This window comes from Hippopotamus amphibius, chromosome 11, assembly GCF_030028045.1.
Source record: "Hippopotamus amphibius kiboko isolate mHipAmp2 chromosome 11, mHipAmp2.hap2, whole genome shotgun sequence".
Classification (NCBI taxonomy): Eukaryota; Metazoa; Chordata; class Mammalia; order Artiodactyla; family Hippopotamidae; genus Hippopotamus; species Hippopotamus amphibius.
The window spans coordinates 73916691-73932872 of NC_080196.1; the positions used below are offsets into that span (position 1 = coordinate 73916691).

The 16182-nt window shown below is 43.6% G+C and overlaps 1 protein-coding gene across 6 annotated transcripts in view; it reads right to left on the minus strand.

The window, feature by feature from the left end:
- LAMA3 (laminin subunit alpha 3) overlaps positions 1-16182 on the minus strand; it is a 216759-nt gene that overhangs the window by 112677 nt on the left and 87900 nt on the right. For all 6 annotated transcript variants that reach the window (XM_057698310.1, XM_057698305.1, XM_057698304.1 and 3 more), the window contains 9 exons: positions 14895-15032; positions 12706-12752; positions 11658-11757; positions 10899-10951; positions 10559-10664; positions 9569-9668; positions 6293-6449; positions 3969-4101; positions 1909-2051 (listed from right to left, as the gene is read on the minus strand). In XM_057698310.1, coding sequence (XP_057554293.1) covers positions 1909-2051; positions 3969-4101; positions 6293-6449; positions 9569-9668; positions 10559-10664; positions 10899-10951; positions 11658-11757; positions 12706-12752; positions 14895-15032 — 977 coding nt within the window. The remainder of the gene's footprint in view (positions 1-1908; positions 2052-3968; positions 4102-6292; positions 6450-9568; positions 9669-10558; positions 10665-10898; positions 10952-11657; positions 11758-12705; positions 12753-14894; positions 15033-16182) is intronic.

Sequence of the window (16182 nt, forward strand, 5' to 3'; positions counted from 1 at the left end):
GTCCCCTTTCCCCTTTGGTAACCATAAGTTTGTTATCTACGTCTGTGAGTCCGTTTTTGTTTTGTGAATAAGTTCATTTGTGTCATATTTTAGATTCCACATACAAGTGATGCCCTGTGGTATTTGTCTTTCTCTTTCCGACTTACTCCACTTAGTATGATCATCTCTAGGTCCATCCATGTTGCTGCAAATGGCAGTATTTCATTCTTTTTCATGGCGAATACTCCATTGCATATATATGCACCACATCTTCTTTATCCATATATCTGTCAATGGACATTTAGGTTCCTTCCACATCTTGGCTACTATAAATAACGCTGTTAGGAACACTGGGGTGCATGTATCTTTTCCAATTAGAGTTTTGTCAGGGTACATGCCCAGGAATGGAACTGCTGGATCATATGGCAACACTATTTTTAGTTTTTTAAAGAACCTCCATACTATTTTCCATAGTGGCTGCACCAATTTACATTCCCACCAACAGTGAAGGGTTCCCTTTTCTCCATACCATCTCCAGCACTTGTTATTTGCAGACATTTTAATGATGGCCATTCTGACCGGTGTGAGGGAATACCTCATTATAGTTTTGATTTGCATTTCTCTAATATTAATTTTAAAATGGTTATTGCTCTATTAGTAAGCTTCCTTTGGTTGGGATCATATCTCCTCACTACTTTATGGTCCCATAGATCCTAAAACAGTAAAGGTTGATAATGAGTGCTCAATAAAATATTTTTAGAGAAAATGAGATCATAATGTACGAATTGTGACGCATACATACGAATTATGACACAATTGCAGTGGCTAAACCCCATGAAGAATATTCCATGCCTATGCAGTAAGTTTTACCATGAACTTCTTTCCATTAGTCCAACTTTGTGCCCCATTACTGGCCTCAATGGAATTTTCCTCTTCCTCATGTCTAACACCAGTGAAACACTCTTAAACTTTAGTAAAGCAACAAAGCTTTCTACCAAGAAGTGCAAGAAAAATAGGGATTGAATGAACAGCTTAAACCTTCACATTACCTCTATAAGATCCCTACATGGATCTTATAAAGGACATACATGGATAAGCATGGTCCCTACTGTACGGCACCGGCTTGGAGTTAAGGGACTTGCCCGAGATTTTGTCATTTAGCCAATCAAAAGAGCTGTGCCAGGAGGAACAGCTATATGTTTTCCATTCTGAGTGCATGAAACCAAGTATTGCCAAAGACTATTTTGAAAGACCTTGCTATAAGTGAAAGCAGACATAAAAGAGGGGCATCTGAGGTAGCAGGTTTCATCCCTGCAACTCCCCTGGCCTCTCTGGCTACTCTATTAATGTGCAAGGACACAGCCCTTCCCCTGATGAAGAGTTCTTTGTCCAAGGCAATCTGTTTGGTGATGCTCTTGCCACGGTCAAGGCAGAAGGAGGCAGGAAGCACATCACCAAGAGGCACTGGCTCTTCATCTCTCCCTTCTCTTTTCACCACCAAGAACTTCATTGATTTTAGGATCTTCTCTTCCTCTAGCTCCTTCTGATTCATTCTGCACAATTCCCAGAGAGGTTAATTTTTTTCTTTTTTCTTTCATCACGCTTCTGATTCATGATGAAAAGTCCCAAAGAAACTTTTGAAAGGCTGGGACATATGCTTATGAAGGTTTTGCATTTATTTTGATAACTTTCAGCCATTATGAGTTTAAAAAAAATTTTTTTTAGCCCATGAGAAGCTGGCTGGAAGAATATAAAAGCTATTTTAACTTGGTTCCTATGTCATTATGTCATCTGAGGGCAAATGTCACCATAGGTTCCTGTGTCTAAAAGGGAACCAGCTATGATTTTTCTATCTTCTGGTCACCGAGGGTCACTATGGATGGACCACCTCTCAGGTGGGAAGAATCTCCACTCAAAACCATCTCTTACCAGGAGGACTCCTTCTGCCTTAATACAAGTGGTCCATGTTCCTGGTACAATTGAAAATGTATCTGCAAAACCATTTCCGGGTACGGTGACAAAGGCCGGCTCCTTACTCGGCTGGAAGATGATTTCTTTGCTTTGAGCAGCACCTATCAGAAATAAAAAGAATTGCTTATGGCATTTTTCTAGCAGTCAGTGTTCTGATTTTAGATATTCGGCTTTGAACACTCAGTTTACATCTGAAAAAGTTTCAGATGGTTTACTGATCATAGGAACTGATTATATTTACTGATCTTATTTTCAACAATTGCATGATTGCATATGCCTATGTATAAAACAGACTAAAAGATACTGATAAGATGTTAGCAGTGGCTATCTATGCTGGGATTATGAGTCATTTTTAAATTTATTAAATATATTAAGACATGTAAACTGCTTAGTAAAGTTCTTTGCACATAGTAAGGATTCAATATATCACATTAGATACTAAACTACTTTTTCCTTTTTGTTTATATATAATTAAAAATTTTTTAATTTCTGTTGAAGAATGGGTATTCATTTTGAAATAAGAAAAAGTTTTGGTTTTCTTTTGTTTTCAGGATGCAATGTTTTCTTCTGCATTAAACAAACATAGGACCTTCTGTAGAAGGTTCAGAAGCAAAACTGTTGCATTGGAGTCCAATGGAGGCTTTTTCTTTAGAAGAAATGTTTACTCCAAATACTTGCACTCACTCTCCTGTTCTACAAACATCTACGGGGCCCACTAGGTGTCAGGGCTGGAACTAGGTTCTGGGGACAAGGCAGTGGACACAGCCAGCATGGCCTTCGCTCCCTGACAGTGGGGACAGGGGAGGTGGGGGGTTACGGACCAGGAGAAAATATGGTACAGCATGGGCAGTGGTATCTGGGAGGAGGCACAGGTTACTAAGGAATAAATACACAACTGGGCTCCTGACTCAGACGTGGGGGCTTAGGAAAGGTGTCCCAGAGGACAAGAAAACAAACCACAATGTATTCCAACTGTTTGAGTTAACGGAGGGCAAACTGCTGATGGCACCATGCCCTGGGAGGCAGTGGGTCTGTAAGAAAGAATCTGGGATCTGAAGACTGGGTCTCTCCTGCAAAGACCAGCTGTGTGCTTAGAAAATTTACTACGCCTCCCAGCTGTTTCCTCCTTAACTCTCTTCGTTGCACAACGTTCTTATCATGTGAGGACATGGATGCCAAAGGACTCTGTAAATGACAGAGCAACCTTGCCAGTTCTTCCTATTAGTTACTGGCTAATCAACCTTCAGCCCTACAAGCTTGGCTTACACAACAAGGAACATCATTTCTTTCCCAAGTCCGGCTCTGCTGTGGATTCTAAACAAAGACGCTTAAATTTCTGCCCTAAATTATACTTCCATTGGCGCCATTTTGTGTCCTCGTGGAATTCCTAGTAGTCTGTTCCTGGAGTCTGTTTCCAGGACTCTTAGAAGCCCTCACTCTTTCCAGAACAGACTTCCAGGCCTCGTCCCTGACTGTGGTAAGGTCTGCGATCTGACTGGGCTCCACCTCCGCCCTCAGGAATCCCTCACCCTGACTGAGGCTGGCACGTTCCTCCCTGGAGCTCTCTCAGGCTTCATGCTTTACCCCATTCATCTCAGAAATTCCTTTCCGCACCCATTTCTTCTCGAACTACTTGCTTTGCCTGAAACAACGGGAGAATTTAGGGCCACAGGCCAAGGCCGCTCAAATACCACCACAAAGGTGACACCCACGCTATCTGAATGAGTTATACATTAGCCTTGCCTGGTGGTGATATCATAACCCATGGGGTTCAGCCAAGGTACACAGGTTATTACACTGGTTTTTTAAATGACAGTTAATAACAAATTTAACAGCAAAATTTAAATATACAGAATGTTTAGAGATTGAAAAGGTACAAAGGACAGGGCCTCTGTGTCCCAATCAGACTACATTCCAGGCTTCATGTTTTCTAACGAGATCAACTTTGTGAAAATTAGAGAAAATGTTTCACTAATTAACCACTTCTTCATCCAAAAGGGGCTTGAAAATTTACCCACCTGCCTCAGTCCAGGATGGATAAATAGTTACACGGCCGGATACTGCTTCAGCTCCAGGGTTAATATATCTCAGAACAACACGAAACAGGGAGAGACTTGACTTCCCCACGTTCAACACAATCCTTACCTCATTCTGAAAAATACAAAAACCCCACAAAGTATAGAAGAGCCAAGTGGTTAAAAGAAATGCTAGCCAAACAGTGACTGTATTCAAGTTTCAGTACGGAGCTTGAAGTGAAACTACACACACACACACTCAAACACACACACATTCACACCCACTCAACAAGCACCAAGTGACTGACTCTTTGGAAGATGAAAACAGGCAAGTCAGCCAATAAATTAAAATCACTTACAATTAAAGTTACTCCCTCAGCAACCGAGATCCTCTTTTGACCTTTTAGTAACCAGGCAGACAGAGCAGAATGTTAGATGGATTAGTTTAAGGAAAGCCACAGTGACAGGGGCAACCACCACTGGCTGGGAGAAATAAAAGGCAGAAGAGAAGGAAAAGAAAGCATATTATTTAACACCACCAGCCCCAGAGGGAGACCACTCCAGAGTCCACTTCACATACGTAAGATCTGAAACAGTCACAGAAACCAACGGTGGCTAGGGAGAGGTTATAAGACCCCAGACACATTAGTGATGAAATCTGGAGGTAACTAAAATATGCCTGCTAAATCATATGGAATTTCTCTCAGTCCCTATCAGAGAAGAATATGGGCTCTCTGTTGCAGACAGGGGGTCCTGGCTGGTCCCCGGGCCCCTTTGCTGGCACAATGCCACGTAAATGTTGCTGGGCCCATGATCTGGAAGGAGAGACTAGACTATTTCAATTCTGAACCACAGACCACATGTCCAGGTCCAGCTGCGGCCCAAGGAAAGTTTATGAAATGTGGAAACGTCTAAATCAGTAGTTCTTTAGGTCTTCCCTTCAGCTCCTTTGGTTGACATGAAGGGGACTTCTGTTGAATGAGACATCTGTGACAATAAAGACTCATGCTGGGTAGAATCCCTTGCTCTGGGACCAGGAGCTGCAGCTGACCACACTGAGGAACTCCAACTGGCCCTCTCAACTTGACGGAATTCATCTTTAAGGGTTAGTTCCACGTTGGAAAATAAAAACACGAGACTGTATGAAGGGCAGAGTAAAGGAAGTGGTGGTTCCAGGGGACACCACCCAAGTCCTCTGACTAAAAATACGTACAGAAAAACCCATCATTAGAAATTCAATCCTCTGTGTTAACCAGCTATTCTTCCAAACTGCAAACACCAGTGAGGAGGTATACACCTTGACCGGGCTCTTAGTCATTCACATCCTATCACATGACTGCTTTTTTCTGAATAATGAAGTAAGAGCAGGGAACTAAGGAAACTGAATTGCTGCATTTGGGGAGAAGGAGAAAACAGTGAGGTGTCTTAAGGTCCTAGGTGCTGTTATCGACAGGCATCTTAGATGGGGGACTTCGCCAGGCAAGAAGCAACATTAGCATCAGTAGGGCCTCCTAGGGATCGGTGACCCCATCCCTGTTTCTCAAAGGGCTGCCCGACTTAGAAATAGCAAGCGCTAGTCCTGAATCTGCTAAGGACACATACTGAGCTACCATCATCAATCTGCCTCTTCTATTCTGAATTTCTCCACTGAGAAACAGCTTGAAGAAAGCAACCTCAAAGAGAATTTCTGAGGACAAAACTACTCAATGACTCTACAGAAATGTTCAGTTATAAATGTTACATAAGTTCGAAAGGTAAACGGACAATGTGTACATTCCTTAATTACTCCACTGCAAAACCAAGAGAGATAGATACGGTAGAGAAGACTGAAGGACAGGAGAAACATGGGAAAGAAAAATTAAATAGCAGGACTTAAATAGAGGACTAGGAAAACGGAGGACTAAAACACCTCCTTTATCTTAGTTTCTGTTCACATAGTAATTCAGAGTTTATAAAGTGAAAAAAAAAATCAGCAATACAGGCCTTATTGGAATTAAGTCAACTCATTTTTATTCTCCACAAATGGCTTTAAAGAAAAATGTCTCTCATGTTAAAAGATAGCCTAATTTCATCTGGAAAACTTCTTATAAAACATCTCCAGAGATAAATACCATCTTTCTTTAATCCCTTCATTTTCTGATTCGGTGGCCAAATTAAAGCAACAGTAAGCTGTGAAATCGATATATATGCTTATCCGTTAAAATCCAAACTTCCCCTGAACCCCATCCACACTCTCGAGAACAAGAGTCCTGGAATCTGTTTTGGGGAGAGTTCACCTTTTGGGGGGCTCACTGAGAGGGCTGTGGGCAAGTGTATGGGCTGCTTACCTGTACCGAGGTCATCTGCGCATACCCCCTCCAGCTGAAGTCGGGAAACTCCAGGGGATCAAATCCAAACCGAAGTGCTCTTGCATTGGGTGTAGTGCCGTCTTCAATCTCATACCTCATATGATGCAAATTCGGGAAATAATAGTTGTTTTCAGGTCTTTTACAAACAAAAAGTAAATGTGGATACGGCAAGTGAGGTTCGTGATAATCAGACATCCTTTAACCCCAACAGTTATCACTGAAAGAGCTCCCACCAAACTGGCAGAACGCGTTAAATAAGGACGGCAGAGGGGGGCCTGCTTTTTCTCTAAATTATTGCTTTCACTCATACAAACATTCACAGAAAACACCCAATATTCCTCATTCCAAGCAGTCAAATGTGAAAAGCACTTAGAACAACCCACAGTGGTAGCACTCTTTAAAATGTTCTAAATGCTTGCCAACCATTTAGCAAAGTCGAAGTGGGCTATTTACCATAAATTCACTCATTGATACTCATATTCACTGATCACACAAATATGAATATCTTTGCCAGGCACTGTTGCTAAGCACTGCAGATGTAACAGTGACCACGACATAAAATACTTTGTATGCTAAGTTTACAAGTTAGACACATTTTCTCTACATATGCATATATATTTTGGTCATTAGGACGACTTCTCTATGCCTTGCTTTGTCTTGCCAGCTACAAACTGGCACTCGCCCTTGGCACTTGCCATCTGCCTCTACAAGGATTAAACCACGAGCTGCTGCAGCTGCTGACTTTCAACACCCCCTGAAAGGAGTTCAGGGTGGAGAGCAGAAATGAGGCCCTCCGTGCTCTGGGAAAAAACTGGCAGAACAGGTCTTCAGAGAGTTAGATATTTTCAGGAGCCAATTTTATGAGCCCAATTCTTGCATCTCTTCATATCTAGAAAAGCACTAAAATCCTTCATGGTGACATCTGCTCCTCCTAACTAGCAGTAACCTGCACGAGACTAGCAGAACCTTCTGTAAAAAAATATATGCTTGATTGCATGTACTGTCCTTTCACCAAAAGCACATATGTACTCATCTGCCCCCCGCCTCTGTGGAGCAGATTCTCAGAGCTATCTGAAATTCCGTCTCCCAGGCTGCAGTCCTCATTTTGCCCCAAATAAAACAACGTGCAACTCTTACATGGTGCATTTTTTTTGGTCAACACTTAAATTATATGTCTATAAATGGACTCCTTTCAAGAATCCAATAATGGCGGTCACAGAGAAGCATCAAAAATATTCTAACGCTTGTTAGACATTTTATTTTCATAACGCTTGTGACATTTTATATTCAAACTACTTGAAGTTCTTCAAAATGGCACATTCTGACACTCTAGTCCCAAGCTAATAGCTGTTAGTGCATTTAAAGCCATAAAGGTCAATTGGTCAAGGGAAATAAAAGGGCATGCTCCTATACTGCCAAGTAGACTTAGGAATGGTCACAATTTATGAAGGTAATTTATGGAGGTAATTTATGAAGATCCTTAAAAATGTTCATTCCCATTGACCTCATAATTCTACTTCAGGGAATATATTCTAAAGAATGATTTTACAGGGTCAAAAATTAACATAAATTGATGTCTATAACAGCGAAAACTTGGAAACAATATATATGTACAATTATAAAATAAAGAAATTATTAAATATTATATAAGCATTAAATATTTTGAACACTACTTAATTACAATGGAAAATGTTTATGATATCATGTGAAGAAACTGATATAAATTATATGATAAAATACAATACTAATTTTTATTCATAGAAAAAGCTTTGAAAATATACAAAAAAATATTAAAAGAGGTTATCTCTGGGTGGTGGAATGAAGATTTTCCTTTGCCTTTTTACTTTTAGATACTCATTAAAATTTTACAATGAACACATTACATTATCACAAAAACTAGTTAGAAAACAAAGTGAGCGTGAATGCTTTCTAAACTTGTAAGAAAAATTAAAAATTCACAGATAACATCACAAACATTTGGAGGAACTTAGGACAAAAAGACACAAGATTTTTCAGCCTGGAAGAAAGGTGCTGTAGCATCCATGTTGCTGGTTTGCTATCCTTCTATTTCAGTTATCGTAAATAAATCTAAATTCCACATATATATGTATTGGCTGTAATGTCAATATCTTGGCCTCAGATGGGTAATTTATTCTGAGGCATTATTTCAACTGCCAAATTAGCCAATCACCTATGTAGCGGAAGGAGAAAAAAGTCATGCTGGTTAAGTAGGGGTAAGCTCACTTTATTAACAGGAGGGTGGAAAGAGGTAAAACACGGGTGGAAAAATGTTTCTGAGACAACTTACAAAGTTCCTCTGTTTCATTGTGAGCCTTGCTCGTCTGCAGGAAAACACAACTACAGACATGCCTTTCTTCACATATATTTTACTACGAGGCCCCTGTGACTGCCATTTAGAAACTATGGAAGAAAGCACAGCTGAGCTGCTCTGACCCTGAGAATTCAAATGTTGGAAACGTCAAGGAAAAGGAGAGAAACATTTTAAACACAGATGGTTCGCCTTGATTACATTAAAGATCTCTTTACTAACCTGCTGACAATGAGAAGTAGTGAAGATACTTGAGAGTTAGAAGTTGCATTTCACAAGACTTTCAGTGCGTGATTAAAAGTCAGAATATTAAAAATTTTCATCCTTCCGCAAATGGACAATTAGGGACGGATCATGGTTTCAGATAAACACAGAAACTGCTAAACAGGCAAGACAGAGACGGCGTGCTCCACACCCGCTATAGCCCCTCTGGGACCTCAGTCTCCACTGCGCTCCATCGCTCCTACTGTTCACTTTAATTTGTTTCTGCGTGAGATGAGGGACTTCTTCCCACTTCTAAAGTCGTGTTGACCCCCAGCCCGCAAGCCGCACAGTCACCGGTCCCAAGGGAGACACAGGAGCTGCATCTGCTGGGCTCCTCCAGGCAGTGACGTTCACATGGAGGTTCGGCCGTTGGAACCCACCTCGTGCATCCAGCCCAAGTCTCACCCGCCTGGCTTTTTGCACCTCTGGGAACTTTCCAGTGAGGCCACCTGTGATCTACAAAGTGGAGCCATTTTTAGGGCAACTTTACCTCCTGCTTTAATGGGCCTCATTGACAAGTGTCCAGATTGCAAATGACAGTACAGCCTCACGGGCCCTCTCCCCTTGGGACCGCTTCTCTCCCCGCCAGAACCGTCGGCACAGACTGGGCTCTGAGACAGCCTTCACAGGATCACACAGAGGGGACCTCCGAGAAGACTCACCGCTGGCAGGCCTCCCCTGTAATGTGCTCTCGGCACTGGCAGACTCCGGAGGGCCCGCTGCACACAGGGGTGACGGCTCCACCAAGGTCACACCGACACCCTGAGAGTCAGGAAACAGCCGTGGTCACCCGTCAGAGCATCTCCATGCTGGAGGCTTCCCCTCCCCCTATGAGAAGTGGAAATCAGGAAGCCCGGGGGTGCAGGGCTGTGCCTTCTCTCCCCTGCCACGTCTTACACAGCAGGTGTTTGAAATACGCAGGAACCTCCCAAAGTAAGATGGCACGTCCTCCACGAGCCCACTTGAAAGCTGGAGGTGTGCCAGTTGGAGGCCAGTTCCAACACCGTGGTCTAATGTAACGGGGCAGCAGCCCAAGAGCTAAACACGGTTTCACAACACAGCGCTACTGTAAACAGTGGGTGCTAAGGAGAGCCTGCCGCCGACACCAGAGTAGCCTTGCGGGGGTGACCCCTCCTGCAAAGGTATTATTTAACACAATATTATCTTGTGTGAGCTTTTTTAATATTTCAAAACTTATCTTTACAATTACTAAGTCTTGGGAATTCCCTGATGGTTCAGTGGTTAGGACTTGGCGCTTTCACTGCTAAGAATCCGGGTTCGTTCCCTGGTCGGGGAACTAAGATTCCACAAGCCACAGGGCATGGCCAAAAAATAAAAAATAACATAACATAACATAACATAAAAGTCTTGATGTTACTTAGATCTTCCCCATGACTTCCCTCATCCCAATTACATTTTTTTTATAATTAAACCAACAGTGTGCAGGTAGAAGAAAAGTGGAAGCAACTCTGTTTGCAATTTATTTCTAGCTTTAAGGGACTGTTTGGCCAATTTCCCTGGACAGAACTTTTCAATCCCATTCCATCAGAAAGTCTGCAAGAAGACAGTGAACTCAGAAGCAAGGTTATTCTGCCAGTCTTTGTCCATCTTTTGTCCTTATGCCTTACTCAGGACTCCCTGGAGGGATTTACCTTGACAACCAAAGTAATTGCTCTTTTCCAAAGCAAAATATCCATCTTCACACGTGTCACAGGAATCACCACCGACGTGGGACTTACAGTGACAGTCACCATCCAACTGCAGAACAATAGCGGATGACAAAATTTGGTGAGATTACAAAATTTGCTAATCTTCAAGATTTCAGACTGGCTCATTGTGTCATATGAAGCAGAGTAGCCGGGATCTGAAAACTTCCATGAAGATGGCCACGTGCTATACAATTACAGAGGCACTAACACCCTCCTGCAGAAACCCCGTAAGTAACCGCTATTCTATTCTACCAGCATCCCAGGAAAAATCGGCCCACATTACCTGTCCACACTCTCCAATTCCGCTCACGGTTCCCGCCACATGGCATCGGCATTCTGGGAAGATAAGAGAGCATCCTTGGGCCAAAGCTACACAAAGGACAGTTCCGGCTCTGGGAATAGGACATACCAGCAATACTACACGAGCAGTCACTTTCTAGAATGCTTCAGCAGAATTCCAGTTTACACCAGTCAGGCTTGAAACTGGACTGCTTTCTGGGGTCAACAGAACCCAACAGCCAGGTCAATACCATCTACCTATAAGGAGTACTGGTTCGTTTATGAGCACTCATAAAAGACAAATGGTGCGACATCATGGGATTTTTAAATGACTCTAATGTCAAGGTCATTATTGATATGCTTATATGAAAATATAAGCTATTGGAGGATATTCAATCCACTTAGCCTTTTTTAGCTTGGTGTTTTTAAGTTTCTATCCTGGCTTCAGTCCTAAGCATAAAATGAAAATAAAATTAAACCGGAAGGTATGGATTATAAAAACGAGGTGGAAAAACCATTTATCAAGCAGCTGCAGTCACAGACAACATAATACATATGGAAACAGGATATAAATCCCTTGCTGAGATTTTGAAAATGACAGAAGCTCTGCCAAAAGTGGGGGGAAAAACATCAAAACATTTATACAGAATTTCAGACAAACAACAGATTAAATGAATAGCTCTTTTGTGATTTGAGTCACTGAGGTAGAGAAAATCAAGAGGAAGTTACAATATAGTAAAATATTGTACATAGCAAATCTTACCTGAGCATCCACTGGGGTTTTCTTTGGCCAGATTCCAATATAATGGTTTGCAGATGCTACAAGTGGGACTTTCAACGTGAAGCTTGCACCTGCAATGCCCCTTTAAAAGAAAATCAAACTCACGCTTGACATCTCAGAATTAGGAGGTTTCCAAACAAGCGTTCTGAGCAAAGCTTGTCACAGAAATACATTTTAGTCATGAAAAGTAAATTAAGTGTATCCAAGCAGAATAAAAGTACTGGGTTGATTTCAACACTCTGCTAATCGCTTTTGTTTTCTTATATATTTATTTGTTATACACATAATCCATACATGTGGTCAGAACAAAATTGGAAAATTCAGAAAAAGAAAAAAATTTTTAACGACTCATTTATAACACTGTCATTATCTGTTGATTCTGTTACACCATGGACTATAAATCTAAATGAAAAATATCTGAATATTAGCTTGCTGAGAGTCAGTAGAAAACTGTTTATCTGCAAGTATGTTTTGTAATATGCGAGAGTCACTGCCTTGCTTAATGTCATGGAACCCATAGTGAAGATGCAGAACGTCTCTCCCACTTTCCCTCCAGGGCCTGGAGTCCCAGCTTCTCCAGGCTCCGAAGCTAAGAAGACAGACAATTTCTAAAGTGCTTAGAAAACGAATCAGAATGCCACAGCATGGTGCTTGGAGCAATAGCAAATAAATTGCAATTACATACTTTGTACACAGACAGCTTAGTTAAATGTGTACTGGCCTCTGATTGTCTTAATTTTAATTATGTTGGCAGGCTTATGTGCAGGTCTCCGGGGTGGCAACACCCTCAGAGGAAGGCTAGGGCTCTACAATTCAAAGTTTCAATAAACCCGTGGTCTTTTGTTTTTGACCAAAAAAATCACAGTCTCACATATGTACTTTGAAAAAGAGCAACAGCCTCTTCAAGCCATTTGGCCTCAGATCTCATTTTAATTTACTTTTAATTTCAGGAAGTTCCCAAATGTGTCAGCCTTAAATAAGTAGCAGAACAATAGTTAGAATCGCAAACCTTTTACAGTCCTCTACTTACCAAACTGGAGTCCAGGGTTCCGGCTGGGTCACAGACACTGCTGGAGCCTGTATGTGATTTAAAAGTGGTTTAAATCTCTGGGGTTTTCATGTTCGTTTGTCCCTTTGTTTTGATGTTTCAAGGGTTTTCTTTGTTTTGTTTTTTGTGTGTTTTTGTTTTTAAGTTTTACTAGTGCATCTAAATTTATATTTTTTGATGGATGGGTGGCAAGGACTTTGCATATGATTCAGAAAAAGACACCTCGAATAATCTTCGTGGTCCTTAATCCTCAAATCACCCCTCTGGCCACTGAACAACTCTATTCCCTGCCTACTACTAAAGGAGGAGACTGGGGAAACGAGATGCCAGAATTCTAAACATCGTTACGATTACCCAGAAGAGGGCAGTATTGTACCAACAGACTTTTTAACGGTCCAATTAGATGTTACAGAATTTCTAAGCACATTTCTTAGTTAACCATGACTTAATTCTTTAACTATCACAACCCCCCTGTTCTCCACCTGTACTAAAATTATTTCTAAAATTAATAGATCTGCTGTCTTGCCTTAGTGCAAATAGTGTCACAAACCCAACGTAATCTCTCTTCAACAAATTAGGGTCCTGCAGTGTCTCAGTATCACCATGACACAGCATTAACCATGAAGAGGGAGTTCCTGGTGGTCCAGTGGTTAGGACTCAGCATTCTCACTGCCGAGGGCCTGGGTTCAATCCCTGGTCAGGGAACTAAGATCCCACAAGCTGTGCAGCCAAACAGATAAATAAAAAAAATTTTTTTTAATGAAGAGAGTTTGGGTAAGCCTGCTCTGAGCCTGCTTTTTCAAATCATTTAAATAAACCCATAACGTGATCTTGTTTTCTTACATGTTGTTCCCTAGACTTTTTGCCTTTATTGTCTCCTCTTTCTTTGCTTCCGCCTCCCCCTTGATGATATTCTCTGTCTCCTTCTTGCTTGAGGCTCTCGAATTCTGCTGTAACCCAGCCTTCCAGCTCCTTGTTGCTTTCCAAGCCGGCCCCGCCCCACCCTTGGCCCCTCCCCACCCTTGGCTCCTCCCCAAGCTGCCAGCTCTGGGAACTCGTCCTGGCTCCCAGCCCCTCAGCCCGCTGCTTAGCACTTCCTTCCACTCCCGAGCCGGTGGAGGCGAGGACACCGAGCCCGGGACAGCCTCCCTCTCCGGGGACCCCCAGGCCTTCTCCAAGGCGAGCAGCCCCCTCTGACGGCTGGCTGCTGTGGCCACCGGCCAGAAAGCCTGGTCTCCAGAGGATCCTGGTCAGCGAGGTTCTGAGGACTCAAGCTGGAGCTGCAGCCCTGTCTTCAGACAGCTCTGCGTGCCAGGCTCCAAGCCCCATCAGAGCAGGAAGGGGTCTGAGAAAACCACAGTCTCCTGACACAAAGTCTGGGTCAGCCTTTCACAAAACCTGCTTCTCAACAGAGAGAGGGTCTCTGAAAGCAGCAGTCAGAAGCTACTCACCACGGGGGCCTGCACGTGCTGGGGGCACAAGGAGATTCCTGGGCGTCCTTGGTCTGTGCCCAGCATCACCGAGCCCGGCACACTCTCGTCTCTCGTATCATCGCAGGGATGAGGACCGACCCACGACAGTGTTTCCTCCCTGGCTCACTCTCTCCAAACCAAACAGATTCTGGTTCACTCCACTCCCCGGTCCCTCACACCTGGGCTGATGTGTGAAGACACCATGCCCCAGGAGGCCAGTGGTGGGCAAGAGAGAGGAACAGAAACCCTGGCAAAGCCCTGCTCTGCCTGCCTGCAAGGGGACCTGCTGGAACACCTACAGGGGATTAAGGAGCAGCCACATCAGTGCCGTGCCTGGGACCAGAGAGAAGTCACCTGGCTTTGGGAAGGGGGACAAGAATACTTGGCTTAGCTAAAAGGGGTCACCTTTACCACACTGCTACACAGAGGATTGACATGCAAATCAAGAAACACAAATTTATAATGCACGAAAAAAAAATTAAATTTTAGGAATAAATCATTTTTAGATTTCCTTTAAGATGCATAACTGGTATATGAGTTTTCAATGGACCCAAACTGGGGAGGAACCAGGCAGATTAGAGTCAAAAGTGTAGTAGTGACCAGTGGTGGGTCTGCAGGGGTCTGCCAGCTTCTCTGAGAGGCTGGCTGTATACACTTTGGAGAGGAGTCCCCCCTCTGGCATGCTGCTGTCTCCCCTACCTTGACAGTGGGGGAAATCAGAGGCGCCTGAGAGACACCTGTCACACCGCCGTCCTGTGATCCCCGGCTGACACTCGCACTGTCCAGTCACTGGGCTGCAGGGTGTCTGGTAGGAGCCAAGGGCTGAACACTGGCAGGCTGGATGAAAAGACCACAGTCAGACCCAGGGAGGGGGGCACCGGACCCAGATAAGAGTACAGAGGCAGGGCCAGAAAGACCCAAATGCAAGTTCCAGTTCCACCTCTTATCAGACTTGGAACCTGAAACAAGCTCTAAGCCTCAGTTTCCCCTTCCTTAAGTGGGAATAACATTAGCATCTACTTGATAAGATTGTTGCCAGGATTAAATAAAGATGATACTTGAAAGCGCTGGGTCCAATGCCTGTCTCATACTGAGCGATCAATAAATGCCGGTGTTTCCTGCTGTTATTTTCACATTCGGCAGGATTGGCTGGTTGTGAATGAGGATTTGGGGGATGCTTCTTGCATTCAGTAGTGATGCTCATCGGAGGAAGACGCGGGGAACAGCTGATGGGGGATGTGAGTCAATCGAGAGGCCGTGTGACTCCCAAATCCCAGTGGGGATCAAGTGCAAACCATTCTGGTCCAGACTGGCCTACAACTATCCTCCCCATTTTTTGCCCCTGTCCACCTCTCCTCATACCTAGATTAAACAATCGTGAAAAAAGTGATGCAGGCAGGGTTGGAAATAGATGGGAAAATAATTCCAGTTTCCTTTCTTCCACCTCAAGTAGGTGACTAAACACGCGTGGATGGAGAGAAGAGATGCTGGCCATTCCCCTCTGCCCCTTCCCACTGGGTCAGGTTCCTACAGGTCCCTGCAGCTAACCTCCCACAGGGCCAGGGTCACTCAGCATCCCTCAGCACTCACACTCTGCGAGGACCTGCTTCCGGGGAGAGGTGAGTGGTGGAAATGGCCCACTGCTTCCTGAGCTGGAGGGCTTCACCCCTTAAGATCCGGGAGGGACTGGAGAGATTACCTCCTTGCATTCCAGGGTTACGCAGTGAAGTTCAGAAGTTAAGTGACATGTCCGTTCCAAGGTCACCGAATTAGCCTATAGCAAAGGGTTTCAGCCTCCGGGGCACACACATCTGGATTCAAGTAACAGCTCTGCCACTTAATAGCTGTGCGATCACGGGCACGTGGCTTAGCCTCTCTAAGCCTCAGTTTCCTCTCCTGGCAACGAGCTGATGACAGTACCCACCCCACGGGATCACTAGAGAATCAGCAGCCACAGGCATGCAGGGCACGGTGCACAGCGCTTGCA